Source organism: Furipterus horrens, unplaced genomic scaffold (genome assembly GCF_987537825.1).
Source record: "Furipterus horrens unplaced genomic scaffold, mFurHor1.1.pri manual_scaffold_17, whole genome shotgun sequence".
In the NCBI taxonomy this organism is placed as follows: domain Eukaryota; kingdom Metazoa; phylum Chordata; class Mammalia; order Chiroptera; family Furipteridae; genus Furipterus; species Furipterus horrens.
In genome coordinates, this window is record NW_028327187.1 from 100,878,336 (window position 1) to 100,899,194 (window position 20,859).

At 38.8% G+C, this 20,859-nt stretch overlaps 2 protein-coding genes across 2 annotated transcripts in view; one reads left to right on the forward strand and one right to left on the reverse strand.

Annotated features, from left to right (window-relative positions):
• Positions 1-20,859, reverse strand: part of IL1RAPL1 (interleukin 1 receptor accessory protein like 1) — a 598,169-nt gene that overhangs the window by 204,680 nt on the left and 372,630 nt on the right. The window lies entirely within an intron of this gene.
• On the forward strand, positions 7,995-8,657 carry LOC149991704 (peptidyl-prolyl cis-trans isomerase-like 3). The gene is made up of 2 exons (XM_090265190.1): positions 7,995-8,297; positions 8,406-8,657. The coding sequence occupies exons 1-2, from the start codon at positions 8,058-8,060 to the stop codon at positions 8,655-8,657; spliced, it is 492 nt and encodes a 163-aa protein (XP_090121316.1). The 5' UTR covers positions 7,995-8,057.

Below are 20,859 nucleotides of genomic sequence, written 5' to 3' on the forward strand. Positions count from 1 at the left end.
TATTGTATCTACTCCATATCTAATTAGGCTGTCTTTGTTCCAAAAATTTGTGATGAAGTAAGAGCAAAAAGCCCAATGGCCATCCAAGTTGCCCAGTAGCCAAAGCATCAAGCTATTTGAGTACTTTCATCCCTTTTTAGCCCTGGAGCAGCCACATAATTAAGGTCACTTCTGTGAAACAGGGTACAGATATTCCCACAACTGGGGGAAGGGGGAAGGAGATAATACAGCTTTTAAGGGACTTTGCATATCTATATCAAGATGGTAGCCAGATAATAGCTATGCTACAGCCCCAGGGCAAATGGTGTACATGAATTTCAGGATTTAAAAGTAAGGGTAGGCAGCCTTGAGGAAAGCAAGGTGGAGACATGACATGATGTAGGAGCAGGTTGTAGCAGCCTGTGGGAGGCAGCAAGCAGCTGTGCAGTTTGTAGTCAGGATCCGGCCAGGTGGCCTGGGCTAGTAGGAAAGCAGGCATGCTGCTGCTTTGACAGTGCCCACTCCAGCTGACTCTGAAGGCGCCAAGGACTCTGCCTTGCAATCCTGGGCTCTATCTGGACTCTTGGAACTTGGGACATACAGAAAGGACACTCCCTTAGGACTTGTGTCTTTCCTGGACGTCACCGTGATCTAGTGTAACACAGCACATGCTTTCCTGGACTATTACACAGAGCCTGAGGACAACACACCCCAGATCCTGAAGGAGAGAGATGGCAGATAAGGGATAGGGGACTACTGGGCTTGGTTTTGGTTTACGGCTTTTTGGGGAACAAGAGAAGTGTTGGGTCTTGTGGGAGAACCAGGCACCAAGCAGAAGTGCATTCAGCCCTCCCAACAATGGAATATTGTAAATAAAGACCTATTTTTCTCAACACCAATTGTTGGGTCATATACCAAGGTGGCACTTGAATGAGCCCCAATATGCTCAGTAACATATGTACTTGATTATCCAGTGGCTTCCATCTTGAATTACTTTAATTCACTTCAGCCTTTGTATACAGAGTCTAATCATATGGTTACTTCAACAATTTTTTTATTGAGGGCCTACTATGTTCCACACAATGTTATGGTGCTTTGGATATATCAGTGAACAAAACCAACCTAATGACTTATTATTTTATAAAAGAGTTCATGATTAATAAATAATAAGCTCTCTCCTGTAGTCTCTGCTATTAACTGTTTCACAAAGAGGCATTCAATATATTATCGAATATCATATGAAACCTCAACAAAGTTAGAAATATATTTTGGCCATACTCCAGTTTCTTTTCCTTAAAAGTTTTGGATTCTTTTAACAAAACTTATTCTGTGCATGCACACAGAGAAATTATTTTTATTACAAGGAAATGATGACTCACCACAGAAAATTATTAACTAAATTATGCTTATTATCAAAATTTTAAGTTCTTTTCTTACAATAAAATTATTTTTCTAAATTATATATTTGGCTAATATATTAATATTTTGAAGTTCTCTCTGCACTGAGCAAAAATTTCTTAAAAATGTACTATTATAATTCCTTAGAAAGTTATTAGGGTTTGAGAAAAAGAAGCATTTGAACAGTATGCTATTTGGAAATTTGCATATTGCTTGTTAGTTGCACAGGTGTCAAAATGCGGTACCCTTATTTCTTTTTTATCCAGGGAACTGACATTTTAAAATGAGGAAAACTAAATCAAGGAGCATAAATTTGTCTCTTGACATTGTGCGAATTTGATATAAAATACTAGAGCAGGAATTTTGCTGTCCAAAATAATGTGTGTGTTAATAGTGGTAGCGTGTTAATGGGAACAAATCATTAACAATATGGTAGTTCTACTCACTGAAAACTCAAGTAACCTGATGGTGACCAACACTCGCATTGGTATGGCGCAGAGCAGAGACCTTTGCTTTATGCGTACATTTTAAATGGGGGTGAAAACTTCATATCAGAAGTCATTATATAGCCTTTAGTAATGCTAGTGAAGACTGAAGCTATTTAAAAATCAGAGAAGACAGAGAAGGGGCATTTTTGCCCCTACTCTTCTTCCTCATAGAGGCACTGTTACCCGATCAATAACATGCTTGCTCTCAACTGTCACACAGGGAATCTCCTTTATGACAATGGTCTTCAGAGAATGAGCTAATGCAGGGGATGGAAGTCAGGGCAATTAATTTGTTTTTAGCATTTAGCACTTCAGTGACAGCAGTCTATCACCAGAAATTTTGTTCAGCCAAAAATGCATCGCCAAATACCTTACATGGTTAACAATTTTCAAAAGGAAGTAGATTCAAGACCATTATCTGTTTAGTCTCCTATGAATAGTGGGGTCAGGATGGTCTCATCTCTATGTTAAAGCGATGCAATGACATCTCATGGTAATGTCAATGTGATGATTTCTGGCTTCCTTTTTCTATCAGAGATTTCCCTAACAATGTCTGATTTACATGTTTACAGGCACCTTGATTTCTGCTTAACAATTCCAAGTTACGTTTTACCTCTATTATGTTGCACCTATTTGCCACCTCGGTGACCACTGCTGCCCTCATTTTCAATTTATTTCTATCATAAACTATTCCATTCAAGGAATACTGTCAGATTTCAGAAGTTAAGAGTCATGTTTAATCCCTGTGCAGTGAAAAATAGGTCACACTGAATATGCTGAGGTAAAGCAGTTTTTATTTATTATATGATTGTAATTACTTACATGATTACATTTTGCTGAGTTTAAGAAATCTGCATTGGCTAATTCAATCAGCCTGACCAGAACCAGTGAAGAACTAAACAGAAAAATATACATATATAACTTTCCTAGCTTTTTAGTAGTGATAATTTCCTAAGGAATATAAATATGAATCAAGGAATATTTTTCTCAATTCCACAGTTAAAACAAAGAAGCTAATTAAGGTGTTTGTTTTGATGTGGAAGAGAGTGTAAAAACAATTGTAAATGATGACAAAGGCTTAGAAGTAAGAGAGAGTAATGGCGCAGATTTGTTTTCTAACATTCTAGTTTCACATTCATTCACAACTGACCTTGGTAGGTTTTTTATTTTCTGGAATGCGCATGAGTTATTTAAAAGGTTCTCAGACCTTTTCTTTTTCTTTTTTCTTTTCGTTTATCAGACTTAACAACACTGTCACAAGGGAAAAAAGAAACAATAGCAATCAAACAAAACCTCACCCTCAGTTTGCCCTAGAAAACACACAAGCATTGCTGTTGCTTCCTCAAGCTCATACCCACACATTTTTTCTAATTAATGAAAGGTTATGCTCCGGTTCTGCTTCTTGCAAACAGACTCAGTTGTTGGAAAAATCAATACTGCTGCAAAGAAAAGAGTACTGAGGAAGCGATGGGGCTGTGTGGTGACAAAGTGGAGGGAAAGTCCATGCCTGCGATGTTGTTCACTCATTCACGCATTTGCAATAATGAGAAAAGCTCTATTGTCCCCAGGAAACAGAGCTTAAGCACTGGCACCAGCCTTCTCAGGGCACTATGGGTATGTGTGTGCTTGTTGGCGACCTGTTCTAAGGAAAATAAATGTTCACCTAATTAATAGCATAAAAGTCAAGCTAGGTATGGTAAACAATTAAAAAGAGAAAGAGAGATAATCTCATCAATTTTTTTTCTGAAGTAAATTACATTGGAAGCCTGCTAGCAGCCTTAAATTCACCTATAGTCTAATAATATTAAGTTTTTAAATTAGAGTACACTTCTATGACCCCACACCTACTTCATATGTATGTACGTATGTGTGTGCATGCTTTGTAATGCTGTGGGGTCATAGAAGAGTACTGCAATTGTATATTTTTAATACTTACACAATATATAATATGTATAGTTAATACATAATATAAATCTTAAACTAATATAAAATGCATTTACATCAATATACTATGAATACATTATATAATATTAACATGGAATATATAAGTAGTTTTATTACTGTAAATATTGTTATATTTCATATGTATTATTTATATGTGTCGTATACATGTTTATAAAATGATCATTTTTAATGTGTTATTTTGTTATACTTTCAGGTGAAGGGGTACAGTCAGAGTGGTTAGCTGATTTGATCAAGGTTACAGAGCTAAGAAAAGGCAGAACTGGAACTGGAACCTAAATATGAGGTTGTCTAAGACCTCATTCCACAACCACTTTTCCTGTCAAATCCAGAAAATAAAAAAAAATAGGGAGATGCAGGTTGATTTTACACATTAGTAACCCAGACTAAATATTCATATTTGAAGTGTAATGACTGAATGTTTACTCTTACTAATCAAAAAACTGAAAATGTTGGATTTTTTTTGCTAACACGACAGGTGAACCCATCTGTGTGTTTCATTGTTTCATGCATGATTTCGATTTTTTTTTCCATTCCACTTTGTTTTGTAAGAAGCTGTAGTAACAAACCTAACCAATGTAAGACATGCGTTTTGATATTCAGAGTTTTTTGGAGTAATAAGTTTTTTTCATCATACACCTTGCAACACTCCAGAGTTGGCAAATCAGTTTCAGGAGTGCAAACTAAGGCCACAGCCAGGTTTTTCTCCAGCTCCAGATAGAATCTAACCCTGACCTTTGCTCCATTTACACCATAGCTTGGCCACCAATTCTGTTAGCTAATATGTTCTTTGAGAGTCTAAAGGCAAATGATTTGAAAAGAAATTCAGTACTTAGTCACCTATATTCTGCTTTCATTTTTTTCGAGCCATTACAAATTCATTGACCTGAGTTTTCATTATAATTTAGGTTGAAGACACATCAGAAAGAACTGTAAGGAGCACTATTTCACCTTAGCACACACAGACTTTTCCTCTTCCCCAAATCATGTTTACAGTTCTGTATGAGGCTACTTTTCCTACCAGTTACTTAATAATGCACATGCTCAGGATTATGAATGTAGGAATCGGTTTTGTCTATCAGTCTCACTGGAAAGGATAAAATGATTTCAAAATAATAGGAATTGAGTTTTATGAGATGGCTGGAATGCAACAATGCTGGGCAAGATTGTATGTGGTCAGCAGAGACATGGAGTTCTTCTCCTCAGACCTATGACTGCAAATAGCCCCAAAGAAGCGGGGAGCTTCCAGAGTCACTCAGTTTCTTAACTCCCTTACCTGCAGTATCCACATGCCAGCTCCTAAGCCTCTGCTTTGCTTTTATAACAGCTGGAGGAAAAAAAAAACTATTAAAATAAACCTACCAATCATTGCATAACATGATGGGCACAAGGCCAGATGTGTGCTCCAGCAGTCTGTTGTCTGGATTGACAATGTTATTTGGCTTTCTCCTTGATTCCAAATTAAAATTTTAAAAATGACTGTTAACTCCAAGAGAACTAAAAAGGATCCTTTATGACAAAACATGGAATTTGAATTTTGATTCTGGAAAACTACAGAGACTCTTTTAGAGTTCAAGTGATGTAAACGAATTGCTTGAGATGGTCAGATTCTATAAATTAAACTGTGGACTGTATATCTTCTTATTTCATGCAAAAGCTGATTCAATAACAATATAACCGATCTAAAGAAAAGCAATGTTTAAAGTATGTGATTTTTTCTTTCTTTAGACTGTCTCTATATATTTCTTTTCTCCCAAAGAACCATGGAACTAGTTGGGATAGAGGGCTACTGACCTGTAATTACCTGTCACCAACAACAGGAAATTCAGTGCTGTCAATGTACAAGTTTTAAGTAAAGAACCAGGGCAGAAATGAGAATAGCATGTGGGTGAGGACTTTGGTGTGGCTCCTACTATGTCAGGGAGTAGTATAGATGTTGGAGTGATGATTTTTAACTGTAAGAGAGAGCTTTTGAATTGTAGTTTCTCTAGACTTAATTTTAGAAGAAATGCGTGTTTTGAGGGGGTGAAGAGTAGACGCAAAATGTTGATTTAGAGAGATCAATCTTGGAGTAGTTTGGAGGGCAGAGAGGAGGAGAGAGAGGGGAAGGGAGACTGGTTAAGGCACTATGGTGTAGTCCCTGCGAGGCAGTGAGAGTGGCAATAGAAATGGCAAGGTTATTATTACAAGCTCAGAATGATTTACAGGACATAGGACATGAAAGAAGAGGGGAGCCCTGAATGGTGTGCTCAGTGGATTGAGCACTGACTTGTGAAGCAAAGGGTCGCTGGTTCGATTCCCAGTTAGGGCAAGTGCCTGGGTTTTGGGCCAGGTCCCCAGCTGGGGGTGTGTGAGAGGCAACCACACATTGATGTTTCTCCTCCCTCTTTCTCCCTCTCTTCTCCCCTCTCTAAAAATAAAAAAAATAAAATCTTTACAAAAAAGAAGAAGAAGAAGGGGAAAAGACTAAAGTGTGACAAGTTCAAGCCTGAGTAACTAAGAGAATAATTGAACTGGAGGGTGAAATAAGGAAGTTCTGAAGGTGGTGAGGGAGATGAGTTTGACTCTAGGCAAGTCAAGTTGGAGGAGCCAGTGAAAGATTCAGCTGGATATTTCTACTAGAAAACTAAAGATAAGGAACTTAAATTCTATATAGTTGTCCTGGAAATAGAATCTGGTTTAACAGGAAATGTATACAGGTTAGAGATTAAATTCTAAAATCATATCAGATCTGCAAAGTACTAAGCACTGGACTTACTATTTGACATTGGACTTCTAAATGTATGAAGCGCACTGGCGGGGCCATGATTTGATGCATGATGTGTGCAAACTGGCTACACATATTTTGCTATGGAATTAATAACATATACAACTGGCTCAGAGCAAGGTGCTCTAACTTTGCCACATGCCCTTTCTTAAACCAGGATGCAAGGATGGTTGGCTCTTTAGGTAGCTAAGACCACAGAGCTACAAGATGTTTTAAGGACAAGCGCAGCAGTGTTGTTTTAACAATTAAATATTCAAGTAAATACACTCCCTCTAGCTATTGCAATCACATTTAAAGAGCACGATATGATGCGCAAGCATTTGCGTGATGACTTCTGGTTAAAAGAAAGAGAGCTATAACTTGGGCAGAGGCAGAGGCGGATTTGACGGCGGGTGCACCGGGCACACGCCCTGCACCCTGACTTTGGAAGGGCCCTGCAAAACCCCAACTTTACACTTTTTTCTAATGACACCAAGTTTGGTTTCATATGTGCAATTTTAATTACGTACAAGTTTACAATCGGTGGTAAAACCTGATAGTATGTTTATATTAGCTTATTTTCATTATTTCATTACTATGTTGCATAGGCCCTGGGCGGCTGAGCTACTGCTCAGCAGAGCAATGGAATCGTATTTGCCACTTTGTACTTACAAAGGTTCTCCTGCAGTGCAGACTTACTATATACGCAAATAGGCAGGGATGTAAATTAGTTTGTGGACATGTACTTGTTTCATTTATGGTTTTAAAAATAGTTTTCTGTGATTATAAATAAATATTCAGGTAAGTTGAAATTATATTAAAATAAAATTAATTCCTATTGTTGAAATTATATTAAGATAAAATTAATTCCTGTTGTTACATCAGTGCCTGGATTTTCCTAGTTTATGAATAATTTTTGAATTTTAATTAATCATTAATTTATTGCACTATAATGAAAAATCTCTTCTCTAGTATTTTAGTCATTCAGACTATTAAATTTTATATTTTTCTTTTCATTGGTAGCTAGAAAAATGAAATGACATCAAGACTTTGTGATTATTATTATGCTATTATTAATTATACATATATTATATTCAAATTTTATTGGAAATAAAACATTAATAGTACATAATATTTTTTAGTTATTTAAAAATGCGATTAACATGTATTTTTATTTTCCCTCTCTCTTTTTTTTAATGGGCCCAATATTTCCTTCTGTGCCTGGAGCCTCAACTGACCTTAATCCTCCTCTGGGCAGAGAAAATCAATCTTAAGGATGGTCAGAGCCAAAGGGGAAAATATTTAATAAAAAAATAATGAAGAGCTCAAAAAACTAATTTTGAATCTAGAGACCTGTGAGGGGCATCTGCAATTGCACCTTTTCTGTTTGAACAACAGCTGTGCTTACCGAAGTGATTAAATTCATTTTTGAACTTCTCTCGGTAAGACTGAGAAATTAAGTAACATAACCATCAAGAAGAAAAATGTCGGTGACACTCCATACAGATGTAGGTGATATTAAAATAGAACTTTTCTGTGAGAGGACACCCAAAACATGTGAAAATTTATTGGCTCTTTGTGCCAGTAATTACTACAATGGCTGTATATTTCATAGAAATATAAAAAGCATCATGGTTCAAACAGGAGATCCCACAGGTACTGGAAGAGGAGGTAACAGTATCTGGGGCAAGAAATTTGAGGATGAATACAGTGAATATCTCAAGATAAAGAAATTAGCCAGAATCTAGTGTATGTGTGAAGAGATTATGGAGATTTTGGTTTTATTGTCTGCCCGATCATTTCATACCATCATACTGTTCCTTAATATAAACCACAATGTTAGAGGTGTTGTATCTATGGCTAATAATGGCCCAAACTCCAATGGATCTCAGTTTTTCATCACCTATGGCAAGCAGCCACATTTGGCCATGAAATACACAGTATTTGAAAAGGTAATGGATGGTCTGGAGACTCTAGATGAACTGGAGAAGTTACCAGTAAATGAGAAGACATACCAACCTCTTAACGATATGCACATTAAGGATATAACTATTCATGCCAACCCATTTGCTCAGCAGCTATAATAGACATGGACAACTACTTGGCAAACTCTTTGAGGAACACACCTATGTGGATTATCCAGTTTTAATTATGTGAGAGATTGTGTCATCGTACTTGTCCACAACTAAGATCTTCTGAGCTGGTGGTACCAAGGGGAATCAGATAGCTTTTATTCCCACTCTTAAAGCATATTCTTTACTATAACTATTAACCAACATATTTAAATTTTTTAAATCTGTTTAAGTTGTTACATAAAAACATTCATTTAAAAAAATAATGAAGAAACAATATATAAGAAGTTATGTTTTTTTCTGAAAAGTATGATTATCAAAATTTTCTGAACAATTTTTTAGCTACAGATGATAGTAGAATTGAGATAAGTAACAACATTCTAAAGTTATGAATGTTACTCATTATTTGGGCAGAATTAACATGGACCTAATAATCCATTCAGAAGGGAAAGCAAAATCTAGAACAATGTAAAGGACTGTGGGACTGAGCCAGGCACTTTACTCTGTGCTCTTCAGCACATCAATTAACCTCTCAGAAATTTCCTTCTCTGGTCTAGGAAGTGGGGAAAGATGACCTAATTGGGTTTCTCTGATCTGAGGATGAAATGTAGGTTGGTAGTTATCATTCTTATTAGATTGTCTGACTGTATACTTTGCTCTGTAATGCAATCCAAAATAGTATCCCTCAAGTAAGTACTCATGGGATACCTTCTGGAGGAAACACCTGTAGAAACTTCTGCCAGGGCATCTTACCAGGGAAGAAGATTTATTTTTCTGTCCCAGCACACAGAACATGCAACTGTTCATGTGAGTCTGGGTCAAGTTCCCACGATTCTCTGCATTGGGAGAGCGGGACAGGGGACAGCGTTAATGGTTATGAAATGACATGGGCTAACACGAATGGCTTATAGGGACATTCTGCCCCAGAATCCTTTACAATGATCTCAGGCTCTCCTGAGGACCTTAATCAGTCATTACAGGCCCTTCCATGCTCCACCGAGCACCTCAGAAGCTGCTGCTATGGGGAGGTTACTAGTCCTGGGTCAGTGAATCTATTTAAGGCTGATAAAAATCTTGTCTGGGAAAGAAAAAAAACTTTTCTGTCCTTTGTGATCTGAAATTGACTCCCAAAACAGCAGGAAAAATGAAGAAAAAAAAAACATTAAACAAATGATGAGGGTATCAGAGAGCTTGCCTGGGAGTTAAAAATGACCAGAAAATGAATAACACGCACTTTGAAATTTGAATCTCTTAGCTTCTATGATCGTAAAGATAACATTTTGAAGGATGTTTCTGTATTATGTTGGAACGGAAGTTATGAAAATCTCCCAACCTATAAAAGAATCAAACTTTATAGGATGGAATTCTTCTCCAGTCATTTCTCATAAAATGCATCTTGTTACTTATTTTTTTTTAATTCAATAAAAGAGTAGCTGAATATAAGATTGCTGTGTCCAGAGAGAAGACACAATGATTATTAGGTAGACTCGCTGTATGTTAGCTGCAGCTTAAATTGCCAATTAAATCCTGTTTGTAAAAAAATATTATTTGATATTTTAATGTTGGAATGAATATATTTATGAGATGCTTCATGGTTCTAAGCAATGGGAAAGGACATATTTCTGTCAACTTTGCAGAAGTTTACCTTTTTAGCATTGAAAACAAGGTGGAAATTTAAAATTTTAAGGATTTTCCTGAGCCATTGATGGTTTATTTTATAAAATATGTCATGGACCCTATTATAGGATAGAAGTACTACACAGAGGTCAACATAAGACTGGTTTCTAGCAATGCCAGATCCAACTTAATGTACCATGTCCTGTGACCTACATTGGGGTTCCCTCTTATACCTTCTTTTGATGGCTTTTTACACTTTTTTCCATGTGCAACCTTTTCTTTGGTTTTTGCTGCTTCCTTCCAAAAGCTCTCTCCTTTAGAACAGCAGTTTGCAAAGAATAAAATGATACACCCTTGTCCATAAAACAAATATATTTGCTTATAAATATATTTGTTTATAACAATATTTGTTTATGAATTTATTTGTTTATGGAATAGTGTACTAATATATTGCAAACATTATAAAATATGTACTAAATATCAATTTAGTCACAGTTAAAGAGGAAATACATATCAATGTAAACAGTTTATTTTTATTGTTTTCATTTAAGATGTAAAAATATTTTTCTGCTCAAAATTGAATGCATCACATCTGATCAGATTGGGACTTTTTTGTGACTGATGAAGATAGGACTGGAGGTTGGATAAAAGTCGTTTCTTTCATTGGCTTGGTGTTTACCTTATTAGCACTATCTCCGTACGTAGTTTCTTGTAGGACTCTCTAAACACTTGCTTACTTTTAAACCACTTGTTCATTTTGTGAGGGTTAATTTACTTAAAATGAAATAAGATAGCAATCAATCCACTTAGTGGTTTCATAAGTATTGCAATTAAGTCACACTAAGGTGACAGCATATGAGTGAAGAGACCCAGACTAGCTCTCTGCAGGGTGACATTCTTCCTCTTTCTCAAATAAATGTTTTCATTTATTTGTGTGATATGTGAGCAAATGTACAAACCGGAAGATCATGAGAGTGTCAATATGTATGCTAAAAGTTAGTAAAGCTTAAGTTCTTACTTAAAATAAAGATACAGATATAGAAACCGTCTTCCCACACTCCAGTGGGTTATACTGAGTCATTTGGGGAATGCATCCCTTTCCATCTAGACTCTTCCTCAATTTCATCTCCTGCAATTAGGCTGGAAAGTCTAATTAGAGAGCGGGAAGAGTAGCTTACAATTCTTTTCCTACCGATGTCTGGTGTGTATGTAGCCCCAGAGATTTCCTGAGGGAGTGGTCAGTGTCCCTCAGATGTCTGCAGGGGAGGGGGTGTGAATATGAACAAGAGTACAATGAAAAGGACTGGGGATCACATGGAACTGTGTCTGATTTGTAACTTCTATTTCAACCCCAAAGGGGGTGGGTATAAGTTAGGTGCTTTCCCCTAGGAATCTGGGGGACAAAAAGGCAGTATTTACCACCCAACCTTAGGTTTACCCTTCTTTTATTATACTCTCCTGCCATCTGGCTTTTGATATCACTGAGACCAAGGAGGAAGGGAAATACAAGGAGTGGTGGCTTGCCCTAATCTGGCTGCAAATGCTGTTATTTTGAGAACACTGAACACTAAATTGAAAGAAGACATTTCCAAATGGTTAAGTCTCTGATGAGCTACCTTGTCAAGGAAACTGTGCGTCTTTGAAAGAACTACAATTATTGACTAGATTAGGAAGTAAATTTCCAGACACCATCTGCTGCAGATATTGATTAATTTTCCCCTTCTTTTACTGAAACTCAGCGAGGCGTCATGCTGGCGAGGCAGGGAGCTGGTGCTCGCTTAGCAGATAGCTCTGTTCAACCCTGTTCTGGTGTCTGCTCACTTTCGGCGGCTGCTGTGACATCATTATAATTTATCCAGAGGCAGCTCTGACCCACAAGCACTTGTGCTTATGCACGTGTATATGACACACTTCTGTGTTAATGGTTAATTCACTTTTCATTGTCCCTTTATTAAAATGACAATGTGTCCCTGATGGTGAAGAAACTGTCAAATCCTTCTAGTCTTCCCACTTGTAAAACAGTACAGTAGGGCTATCCATTCTCTAGCTAACTTGTGCTTTTTTTCTTCCTGTGCCTGTGATTTTTCCAAATAACAGAGAGAAAATCAGAATCAATAATAATTTCTTCAGACTACTTTATTTCTATTTTAATGTTTCAAATGACATTTCAGGCAGTTGCCCTAGCAATGGCCTGGAAGACCTAGATGAATAACTGTTGGAGTGGTCAAGCCTGTTTCAACTAACAAAGAAAGGAAGTTTGAACCTGCCCTGTGCTTACTGGGATACACATATTGTAGAATTTCATCATCTATTAAAGAGCATGAATAGAATTAGCTGTTATGCGGATGTTACTGATTTGCCATTAAATTCAAATAAAGCCCTGGTATGTATCAATGTTGATGATTCTGCTTAGAGAAATAATCCAGGATAGAGATAATACAATGACTCCTTAATTCCCATTTGGGATTGGCACTCCTGATAGGATAGCAACTTTGAGAAAAGATTGGCAGACTTTAATACTCATGAATGGATTTGCTTAAAAATAGCATATGCCACGAAGGTATAATTGTGTTTTGTCGTGCCCCAATGGGATCTGATCCTATTTCATGTAGAGATTTTAAATTATATTTAATATCATCTGATTTGTATTAAATACAGCTGTGGGTTATCTGCTAAAATTCAGTTGGAGACAAGGAAAATGAAAATACGACTGTGACTAGTCACGTATAAAATTCTGAAGGTCAGAAGTCTGATTTAGAGAATGAGTCTAACTCTTGAACAGAACCCCAATTAGTTAAATCAATTTATGTGATTGGATTAAATCTTTGGAGCTACTTTTCAGCTACTGCTCACTTGATAAACATATACTGAGTAGTTAATTGAGTCAGGAACTGAGCCAGAAGCTGGGAATACAAAGTAAGAAGCTGTCCTTGTTTTTTAAAGAATTTGCAATCAGGTACAAGGAAAAAAGGCCAAGAAAAGAAGAATTGACATGAAGTGATATAAATGGTATAATAGAGGCTACTTGAAAGTGCAAGGAAAGCAGAGTGAAAATTAATTTTTCCAGGTGACAGAATCATAAAGTTGCTTTTGAGTTTGGATTCTTCTCCCCTTTCCTGCCCTCCCCTCTCCCTCCCTTCCTCCCTCCTTCCCTCCTTTCCTTCCTTCCCTGGCCAACTCGTTCCAGAAAGGAGACAAGATATCATACTTAAAAGTAAAAGAAAAACAAAGTTCAGTTCATAAAATATGGACAGAAATGTAATCGAGAAAAATTCATACCCTTGGTTGTACACAGGCTACAATTTTAGCTATGAAAGTTCTAGCAACAATTGTTAAAGGGAAAACCTGGTGAGACTCACTATTGAGCATTGATAAGATAAATACAAACTGATGGTTTCAGAGAAGTAAAACTGCTTTGAGCCTGAGGTTTGCCAAGGAGACATTCTCCAAGGTGTGTTCATAAAGATGGGGCAGAAAGGTATGATAACATCCATAACAAGATCCTTGCAGAAGGCAAAATAAGTCAGATGGAGTTTATAGTACAAGTAACAGTTCATCAGGTGGAAGCAGAAGAGATGGATATTCCAGTGAGAGAAGGAGTACGTGCCATGTGTTAAAAGTTCGCAGCATTTCTCAGTTACGTTGGTGGATTGGGGAGGAAATCAAAGGGACGTACAACGAGTTTAAGCTTGAGAGGACAACCGAGAGCACAGTGAAAAGGGCTGGAAGCCACAAATGGAGCTTGACCTTTATACCTGTAGAAAGTTTTGAGATAAAAACTGAGAACTACTGAAGTTATGATCAGATAGATGTTTTAAATCCCATTTTGCCTGGTCCTAGCTACTGTAACAGTTACTAAAACCAGAAAAGTTGGCATTCGTGCTGCCTGTCACCACCAGAACCAACAGCAGAGACAGGGATTGAATCTTTATGGGTGCTTTATTCAGATGGCTGGCGAACTGAGAAGACGGCAGGTTATGTACCTTCCAAAACAGTCTTGATATGTCATTTTAAGCTGGCTTTTCTATAAGGACAAGAAAGGGTAGTAAGGGGGTTGGGAAACAGTTTAATTGGCTAAGAGTTGCAGTCCAGGGCTCATTTTCCTAGTACTTCTTTATCTGTGAAGCAACAATTATTTATCTGCATCACAGGGCGTTCCCTTTCCAGAACACAATGGCTCAGATACTATCTCTATCACTTGAAGACCCCCTAGGGCACAAAGGTTGAATGGCTTGTCTACCTCCTAGAGCCAGTGCCCATGGATTCCAGTTCCTGGAATAATAGCCATGGGCATTAATCACTTACGCCTATCAACTAAGGCTAAACTCTTTTAACTTTTCAGTTCTCCAATTATTCTGAGTAGTGGAAAAACGATGACACTTAACACAATCCTGTCATACATGACTTTCTGAGAAAGATACACTTGTCTTTCAGATGGAACTGAAAGGTCAAAGGCAGGGGCATCACCCTGTCACCCTGCACTGTTTTTGCTTTCTGGGAGCTCCTTCACTAAGGCTGCCACAGAAACACGTGGACCACTCACTCTCTCTTGGACCCTGAATGCAGAGTAAATCTACCCTGCTCAGACATCTTGGATACGCGCCCTAAATTATGACATTTTGCGATAGGTTTCGCAGAAGGCTACACTGAATGTAGGGACCCTTCCTCATTGGATGGGCTCCTCATGAGCTAGTATAAAGCAAGTAAAACAATCCACTATTTGCTGGAGTTATAATCTTTATTGAGAGGGCAACTGTCTTCCATCAGCCAGGCATGGTGGGACTAAAGGGAAGGTTATATGATGATCAACAAACCAGATCTTATTCTTGTCCATCTTTTGGCCAGAAGATATCCTACTTTCCCTGGCAACGTGGGCATAACTACTCATAATGAACAGAGGGCGGGAACGTATATGCTGGCAGCAAATGAACCAAGAACAAGGAATGCTCTCTTGACCAATGCACCCACACTCTAAAGGAGATCTAGAAAATTAAAAATAGCTTTGAGGTGACAGGAGTATAAATCACAGTGGTGTAGAAGTGTGGGACAGAATAAAACACACTGGGTATTTTGATGGACAAAGGGAAAAAATTGTGATCTGAATACAGCATTGTGTTATGGTCACTGAACTAGAAGGAATTAGGAGAGTTGGTCTATAACCTCACAGTATCATTGCAGATCTGTGGGAAGATGGCTTTACCTACCTGGGTCTCAGTTTCCTAACAGGTAAAATGAGGCAATTGGATAAAGAGATCCCAAAGGCGCTTCCATGTTGATATATAACAGTCCTGTCACTGAGGAGACAGCGAGTTCTCACCTGGTGTTTGTAACCTAGCAACCTGAATGGTTGCACTTAACTACTTTCTTGGCTCTGAGGCTCATTATTCTCTGTTAGAAAAGGCTCTTGGCCACTACAGCATCTTCACTCAAACTAGAGGGGCAAACCATAAACAGCTATGCTTGATATTTGCACCCGGTGCTAATGACCTCAAGCTCAGGAGTGCTCTAGGAGGTGACATTTGTTTCTGTAGGAAGGAGCCATCAAGTTTTCATTTAACAAGGAAGAATGAGGAGTCAGAAAAGCACGGAAGCTGTTGCGTAAGAAGTTGTGTCGTTTTGGGGAGGGTAGTAGAAGACAGGAAAGGGAGGCCACTTGTACGTTCAGCATCCAGGAGGTAAGGTGGGGAGAGAAAGGAGTTGGAAAGAAAACACCAGGTGTGTCTGAGAAGGACCGATGAATGCAATGCCACTGTTCAGCTCGATTTGATCAGCACAGCTGCCTGGTCGGGGGTCTCACTCCCATAAGCCCCCTGAGGAAAGCATGCCATTTTGACACACGTGATATGATAGGGTTCAATATTCCAACAGCCCCTTACCTAAAGCTTAGGCATAAGACCTGGATTACAGGAATTCTGGTCTAATATTAACAAGCCCCCACAAATCTGCTGCCCCCGCAGTAACTGCTGATACCAGTGAGGGCCTGTGTCCTTCAGAGATATCTGAGCCTGTGGCAAGAATTTAGTAACTTCTGTTTTAGTAAACTTCTTTGTTCCCAGAGCCAACTCCCCCTGAGCCATCTGCAGAGAATCCCTTCAACCCCCCTCCGCCCATATCCCCTTTAACCTCCTCCCTACCCCCCACCTTACTTTTGTTGGTGGCCGACACCTTAGGGTCTCAGTCCGCTGTAGCAGCTGGCCAAGGAAATCCTTTTACACTCTTGGCCTGCTCTCCTGTTGTTTCTCTTCTCACTCTCGCCAGACCCAACACTAAATCCCAGTGAATCTTAGATTTTCCCTAAAAAGACCTCAAGTGCATCAGCTCTCCTTCTGAACAGCACTGTGATTATTCCTCCATAAATCAGTATGGACCTCAATTCTCAAGGCCCTTTCTATTTGTTCCAAGTTGACCAGACCACGAAGCTTAACCCACAAGGGCAAAAACAGCTCAAGGTCTCATTACAGCCCAAACTAAAACCTTGCCAGCTAACAAGCATGACCCAGCTATTTGTTTTTCTACTTTTGGTTGAATAGAGGGTAACCTAGAGACAGGTTGTGGGTGAGATGTCTGGGAAGCGTATCTGCTGCATAATATTCCTTTGAATATTTGCACATTTGTAAAGGAATATTATGCAAAAGAACACCACAAAGTGGAGGTGGCATTCAGTGGGAGAAATGGGTGAGAGGCAAGATTCCTCCACCGTGAATGGACTTTTGGCACTACAGAGACCTAAATTCAAGTCCTAGATGTTGACTTAGAAGCTCAGTAGCTTCCATTGCTATAGACAGACTTGGAATCCATGTCTATGAAAAAAAGTAGAAGCAATACTGTGTCCATTTCTGAGCCCAGCATTTAAGAAATTGGCAAGTTGCACCTCTTGTTTCCCAGAACGTTTGCTCTGGTCTAGGGGATGCTGGTCACCATGTAAGAGGTCTCATTATGCTGAGGCCTCCACTCTGGTACGGGTGATGTAGCCATGCAGAGGAGCCACATGGAGACGGAGGTGCCTGACCAGCCCCGAGGCGTGCCAACTGAGATACAGGTAATATGAGTAAAGGTGCTTCAGGATGATTCGATTCCCAGCTCCTGCCTGATAGCGGCCACGTTGAGAACCACCCCACTGAGTCCAGTCTGACCACAGAAATGTGTGTGGCAGCAAGAAAGCAGTGTTTGGAGCCACTAGATTTCAGGGATGTTTGTTATGCAGCAATACATAACTGAAAGAATAATCTTGAGCAACTTATTTCATCTTTCCAACCTTTAGTTTCCTCATCTACAAAGTAGACATCATGGCAGTTGTAAGGCTTCAGTGAGATTTAGTTTGTCAAGCAGTTAGCACAATACCTCACACCGTAGCAAGCAAAGCATATAGAGATTTGTCTGTTCAAAGACTCCGAATTTTCTGTTCAGAAATTCAGGCTTTTTCAGAATTGTAAAAGTGACACCGTACATATGCTACAGGACCCTCGGTGGGGTCTGGCACAACCCTGAGATCATGTTCACTAATATTACTGCAGTGAAGCATATGAATAGTTACATCAGTAGAGATAAATAAAGATGAATAATTCACTGTAGATCAGGTAGGCCTCAGCCACCAAATCCATCCAAGTTCGGTTGAACAAGTTACCACAAAGGCATTTAACTTTTCAGAGCTTCTATTTTATTTTATTTTAGAATTCTGTGTAAGGGGTAATGGACACACAGATATTATTTTTCTTACTTTGTGATGACAAGCTTCTGCCTTTATTTCTACTTCCCTTATTCCTATAACACAATAGAGGCTAGTTTTTAATAACAATTTACAAATAGACAGTACACTTGCTAATCACTTGTAAAGAGCTTTCCCAACAGTCCTTTAGTTTGGGCAGCTGAAACTAAGTCAGCTGCTTGATTTTTCAGATGAGTATGTGAGGAATGTTGCACCAAAGGAAAGGTACAGCCAGTCAAAGGAAATGCTATTTAGCAAGAGCTACTGTATGCAAGTCAAGGTTCATCTGGTTTTCCTCTTCAGGAGACTCTGTCTCACATTTTCTTGACTCCATGGCATTCCAAGGCAGGGCAGTAGCCCAGGGAACCGGGAACAAGACTTGCTAGTGCTAGATCATCATATGTTACAGGCCTCTGTCAGAGTTCATTCATTTTGTTAAATCCTCCAAGCGCTAATTTACCCAAAGGGCTTTTCCCCTCCATGTTTAAATGAAACACAGTAGGAAGATGCTGCCTTTTTCATATGCTTCTCAATTAGGAGCATTTAAAGCATCTGGCACGATGTCTTTCACATGCTGAATATACTGAAGGTAACACCCCCACCCCCCACCATGGGAAGCCAGACAAAGAATTGCTATAGGGAGGGAGGAGTAAAACTTTGTAGAGCTTCTTTTCTTCCTCAATGTGAACAGAGATAAATCCTTAACTAAGTATTTTTTTCCGGAAGAAAGAGCACACTCATATAAAACCCCATTATCATGAGACATTTTCTTTTGTCTGAAAGAAACCAGAGAGCTCATGGACAAATTACAGAGCAGTGACAGCAGTTATTTAGTTTTGCATAACAGCACCGGGAACCCAAAGCCAGAGAGAATGCAGTCATTGTCAATGACTGGGTACCCCCTTTGACCCACAGCAGAAGTGCTCACTGCAATGAAGGCCTTGTTTCCATTTAACCTCAAAACGTCAACTGCCTCTGAATTACTCCCCCTCCCCAGATACTCCCTTCTCAATGGACGTTTTTCTTTATCTTTTTAGGGAACCTATAAAAAAATACAAAAAAAACAAAAAAACAAACCAACCTCTTTAAAGCCTTTCCATGTAAATATTTGTGATCAGGTTTTTGATCCCTTTCTTGTACTTTGTAAAGCTCCATTTATATGTTCAGCACTATGTATAAAATGACTAGAGGAAAAAAAAAAAAACGGAGACTGTGCTAGTCTCAGTATGTTCTTTGAGTTTTTGTCCAGGTCACTGCAAGAATTCCATAAATTAAAGAAATTCATTGAGTAGAAATGCCGATTTTATATTATAAATTCAGAAGCTGGATCAAAGGTATCCAGAGAGCCCTTCCAAAATGTATTATTATCCTAACATGTCTCTCAATGTTGGTTTTTTTTTTTCCTATTTGTGCCACTGTTTCAATATAGTGTGCATTCACACCAATACCGTGTGCATGCTCAGTGGTCAAGAACTTACTATCAGTGAGAATGGAGAAATATCCTCAATCATGAAGAGAATACATATTGAATATAGTCCAGATATCAGATGTGGTGCCGCAGAGTCAAAGATAAGTGAGAGATACTCTCTACTTTGAAACATTTTGCAACCTACACTAGCTGGGGTGAAATGCACCATATAAAATTTTGTCAGTCTAGTGTATAGATACAGATATGAGTAACGATGGATATCGAGATCTGTCCAGAAAGTATCCATCCACATAATATGAAAAATAGAGACATTTATTGAAGATACAAGTTACAAGAAACATTGTATATAAGGCAATGACACCTCAGTCCTCTTCAAAGTAATGTCCTTCTTGAAGAAACCTGCTTCATTGATAGCAGTGTGAATCAAGACATTAGCAGCCACAGCATGACGTTCCTTCTGCTCTGGTTGCAGAAGCCATGGAATGAATTTTGCCATGACATGTTTCATGCCAAGATCCTGCATCAGAATCTCAGACATAGTAGTTTCTGGAATCCCCAAACAGTCTGCAGTTCTTGCACTGTCAGTTGCTGGTCTTTGTTCATTGCAGCCCATACACGGTCCACATTCTCAGGTGTTCTGCTTGCTGCAGGCTTTTCAGAATGTGGATCATTTTCAAAATACTCTCGACCAACTTTGAAGCATTTGTGCCACAATTTTATTTGCGCTGCACTCATTGCATTGTCCCCAAAAGCCTTCTGAATCATATGAGTAGTTTCCACAGAAAAATGTTCAAGTTTAACACAAAATTTGATGCAGATTCACTGCTCTACTTCCTCAGTCATTTTGAATGTGACAGCCACACAGTACACATGCTCACTCAATGGCATCCACCACCCCCATTGACTAGTACAGTGAAGTCGTCATTGTTCACATAAGCCCATTCCAGTCCACTCTCCTAGGTTGCCAAGTTACATTGATGTCGTGCGAGCCATTCTTGTTATATTAACAATGGCTGGACTTTTTCCAGACAGACTTTGGTACACTCATACATACACATCTATAGGAGCTATGAATTCTGGCTGGACACTGCCAAGGGGCTTGTTGTGGATATCCTGTGGCAGATGTACCTGGCCCAATGGTGGAGGCTGGGAGGTCTGAAGCTATTCTAATCTAAGGAGAAGCCAGGTCAACCAGAAAGGGATATTGGACAATAATTCAATTAGGAGACTGGCTATGCACTGCACCAGCTGACACATACATCAATGGCTAGAGAACGGGGACATGACTCCCAAGCATCCTGATTCTTTTTGCAACCATGAGGGCTGGGCAAGCCTCCCCTTCACCCCACATATCTGAGCAACATCTTATTTGCAACAAACTGAGGTAGAAGGAGGCTGAATGAGAGACTGTGCCTTCTTACTTAGGAGAGATTGAATTTAAACCAGAGTGAGAATTTATTTTT